General features: G+C 55.8%; 1 protein-coding gene across 1 annotated transcript in view; it reads left to right on the plus strand.

The window, feature by feature from the left end:
• The window catches only part of GUITHDRAFT_99819 (hypothetical protein), a gene marked incomplete at both ends in the record, with an annotated part of 6,071 nt that overhangs the window by 2,234 nt on the left and 957 nt on the right, over positions 1 to 2,880 (plus strand). The window contains 8 exons of the mRNA XM_005841264.1: positions 326 to 392; positions 709 to 954; positions 1,247 to 1,330; positions 1,544 to 1,627; positions 1,831 to 1,959; positions 2,186 to 2,236; positions 2,431 to 2,489; positions 2,627 to 2,804. Coding sequence (XP_005841321.1) covers positions 326 to 392; positions 709 to 954; positions 1,247 to 1,330; positions 1,544 to 1,627; positions 1,831 to 1,959; positions 2,186 to 2,236; positions 2,431 to 2,489; positions 2,627 to 2,804 — 898 coding nt within the window. The remainder of the gene's footprint in view (positions 1 to 325; positions 393 to 708; positions 955 to 1,246; positions 1,331 to 1,543; positions 1,628 to 1,830; positions 1,960 to 2,185; positions 2,237 to 2,430; positions 2,490 to 2,626; positions 2,805 to 2,880) is intronic.

The raw sequence follows: 2,880 nt of genomic DNA on the forward strand, positions 1-2,880 counted from the left end.
AGCACAACAAAATGAGTCTCTGACCCCAGAGGTTGAAATCAAGAAGGACGAGGAGACACTGCCCACAATGCAGGAGGACAACATTGCTTGCATGCTGGGCGTCAACTCAGTGGACGATTCAGCCGACGACGATGATTCGAACTACCTCTCATCATCGTCCTGGTCCGGTATTCTCATCATCTCACTCTCCTCTTGTCCCTCCCTTTCTCTCTCCGTCCTCCTCTCCTCTCCTCTCCCCTCCTCTCCTCTCCTCCTCACCCCCAGCCACCGCTGCTGTCTTCATGTTCCTCCTCCCATCTTTGCACCTTATGACCTGTCACGGCAGTTTCCGCCAACACTTGCCGACTGAGATGGCTCACTACGCTTGCGATTGCTGGGATGCTGAGATCGAGGTGAGCTGGAGCATGCGAGGGTTAGCAAGACATCACCATCGAAGTTGTCCTTCACTCCTCGTTTCCTTTCAAGATGGCTTAAATTCATCTTCCCTCCGGCCTTGCCTTCTACGCACCTGCCGTTCTCTTCTCCTCCTCTGTCCCATCTCAATCTCTTTTCCTCCCTCCTCCTCCTCCTCCTCCTCCCTCCTCCTCCTCCTCCTCCTCCTCCTCCTCCTCCTCCTCCTCCTCCTCCTCCTCCTCTCGCTCTCGTTTTCACACACACACCTACTTTCCCTTCTCTTCCTGTATCACTTCCTCACTCTTCTCCCCCCAGGTCTCAACCGGATGGATGGAGACAGTCGGCATTGCCGATCGCTCAGCCTACGACCTCTCGGTCCACTCTCAGAAGACCAAGGTCGACTTGAGCGCGCAGGAGAAACTCGACGCTCCTGTCTCTGTCGACGTCGTCTACCTCAACAAGAAAGCTGCTGCCCTACTCGGGAAGGACTTCAGGCAAGACGCTCCTATCGTCAAGTCGTTTCTTGAAGGACACTCTCTGGAAGAGTCGAAGAAACTCCAGGTGCCCAGATCTTCCTGCTCCTGCTCCTGCTCCTGCTCCTGCTCCTGCTCCTGCTCCTGCTCCTGCTCCTGCTCCTGCTCCCTCTCCTGCTCAGTCCTCCCTCTCCTGCTCCTGCTCCCTCTCCTGCTCCTACTCCCCTTCCTGCTCCTGCTCCTGCTCCTGCTTCTTTCTCTCCTCTTCCCTTTCTTGCTCCTGCTGCGTCTCCTGCTGCGCCTCCTGCTCCTGCTCCCCCTCCTGCTCCCCTCCTCCATCGAAGGATGGTGTCTGTGGCTGTCTCATGCTGCGAGGGCAGGAGGAGGTCAATTCCGCTGGCTCCAAAGTTGTCACGATCGAGTCCAAGGAGTTTACCCTCAAGAAGGAGCACTGCGTGTTCGAGGTGAGGAGGAAGAAGTGGCGGAGGGAGGAGGGATGGAGGAAGGATGGAGGAGGGATGGAGAAGGAGAGAGATGAAGAGGAGGGAGGGAGGCGGGGAACACTCACAGGAGGGGGAGCACTGAGAGCTGAGGGGACGGATAGGAGAAGCTGGGGAGCGGAGAAGGGGGCGGGAGGGGGAGGAGAGACATATCTGATGGGGTTGTACCCCTTGCAGTATCGTGTCGACACCCGCCATTACAACAACTACACGCCTCACGTCATCGAGCCCTCCTTCGGCATTGACCGTCTCTTCACCGCGGTAACTTGACGGAGGGATGCGAGATGGATGGAGAGAGAAGACAAAGAGATCAGGAGGATGGGAAGCAGGAGGAGGACGAGGGAGAGGGTGGGAGAAGGGGTGCGGAGAGGAGGACGAAGAGGGAGGGGAGGAGAGGAGGAGGGGGGAATGAAGGATGAGGAGTCGGTGGCACTTGTATGTTGGTAGTGATGACGATGTGTCAGGTTCTTGAGCACAGTTACTATGCTCGTCCTCAAGACCCCGACGACAAGGAGAAGATTGTGCGAGGAGTTCTCTCCCTCTCTCCCTCTGTCGCTCCTTACAAGGCTATCATCATGCCCCTCGATCAGAGAGTAAGCTCCTGACCCTTGCTGCTGCTGCTGCTCCTCCTCCTCCTCCTTCTCTTCCTCCTCCTCCTCCTCCTTCTCCTCCTCATGTTTTTTGTCTTCAATACTTCTCAATCTCCTTTCACTTTCCCCCATTTTCTCCACGATCTCCTACACTTCCACGTGTGTTCTGTGCTTCTCGAGCTTTTCTTTCTTTCTTTCTTTCTTTCGTTTCAGCTCATTTTTTTCTTAGATTGCCAACAACGCCAAATATCAATCGATGGTCGAGGAGCTGCGCATGCAGGTGCAGTTTTGTCCATTGGAGGAACAATCCTTGTTTTTGATCGCGTGTTCGTACTCCTTCTCATTTTCCTCCTCCTCGTTTCCTTCGTCTTCCTCGTCCTCCTTGTTCTTTTCTACCAAAATCTTAACCCTCATCGTTGCTTTCTCCTTCCTCCTCTGCTGTGTTGCTTCAAGTCCTGACTTTCATCCTGTCAGTTTGCTTCTTACGGTTTGGGATACAAAGTTGACGACTCGGGCGCCTCCATCGGCAAGCGGTAAAGAAGCACAAGTAGAGCTGAAGCAGGGGACTGACGCATCCTCCTTCTCCCTCCTTCTCCTGCCTTTCCCTCCTCCTCCTCCCTCTTCCTCCTCTCCCCCTCTCCTTCTCGCTTCCTCTCCTCCTCCCCTCCAGCTACGCGCGTAACGACGAGCTTGGTATCCCCCTCGGCATCACCTTCGACTTCGACTCCATCGGTCAGAACGACTCCTCGGGCAGCCAAGAGCAGGAAGGATCGGTCACCCTACGTGAGCGCGACTCCTGCACCCAAGTTCGCCTCCCCTACACCGAGGTGGTTGACGTTATCGCCAAGGTGAGGCACAGGAGGAAGAGGACGAGGACGAGGACGAGGACTAGGGAGGGAGGGAGGGAGGGAGGGAGGTAGGGAG

Source organism: Guillardia theta, assembly GCF_000315625.1.
Source record: "Guillardia theta CCMP2712 unplaced genomic scaffold GUITHscaffold_3, whole genome shotgun sequence".
NCBI lineage: Eukaryota > Cryptophyceae > Pyrenomonadales > Geminigeraceae > Guillardia > Guillardia theta.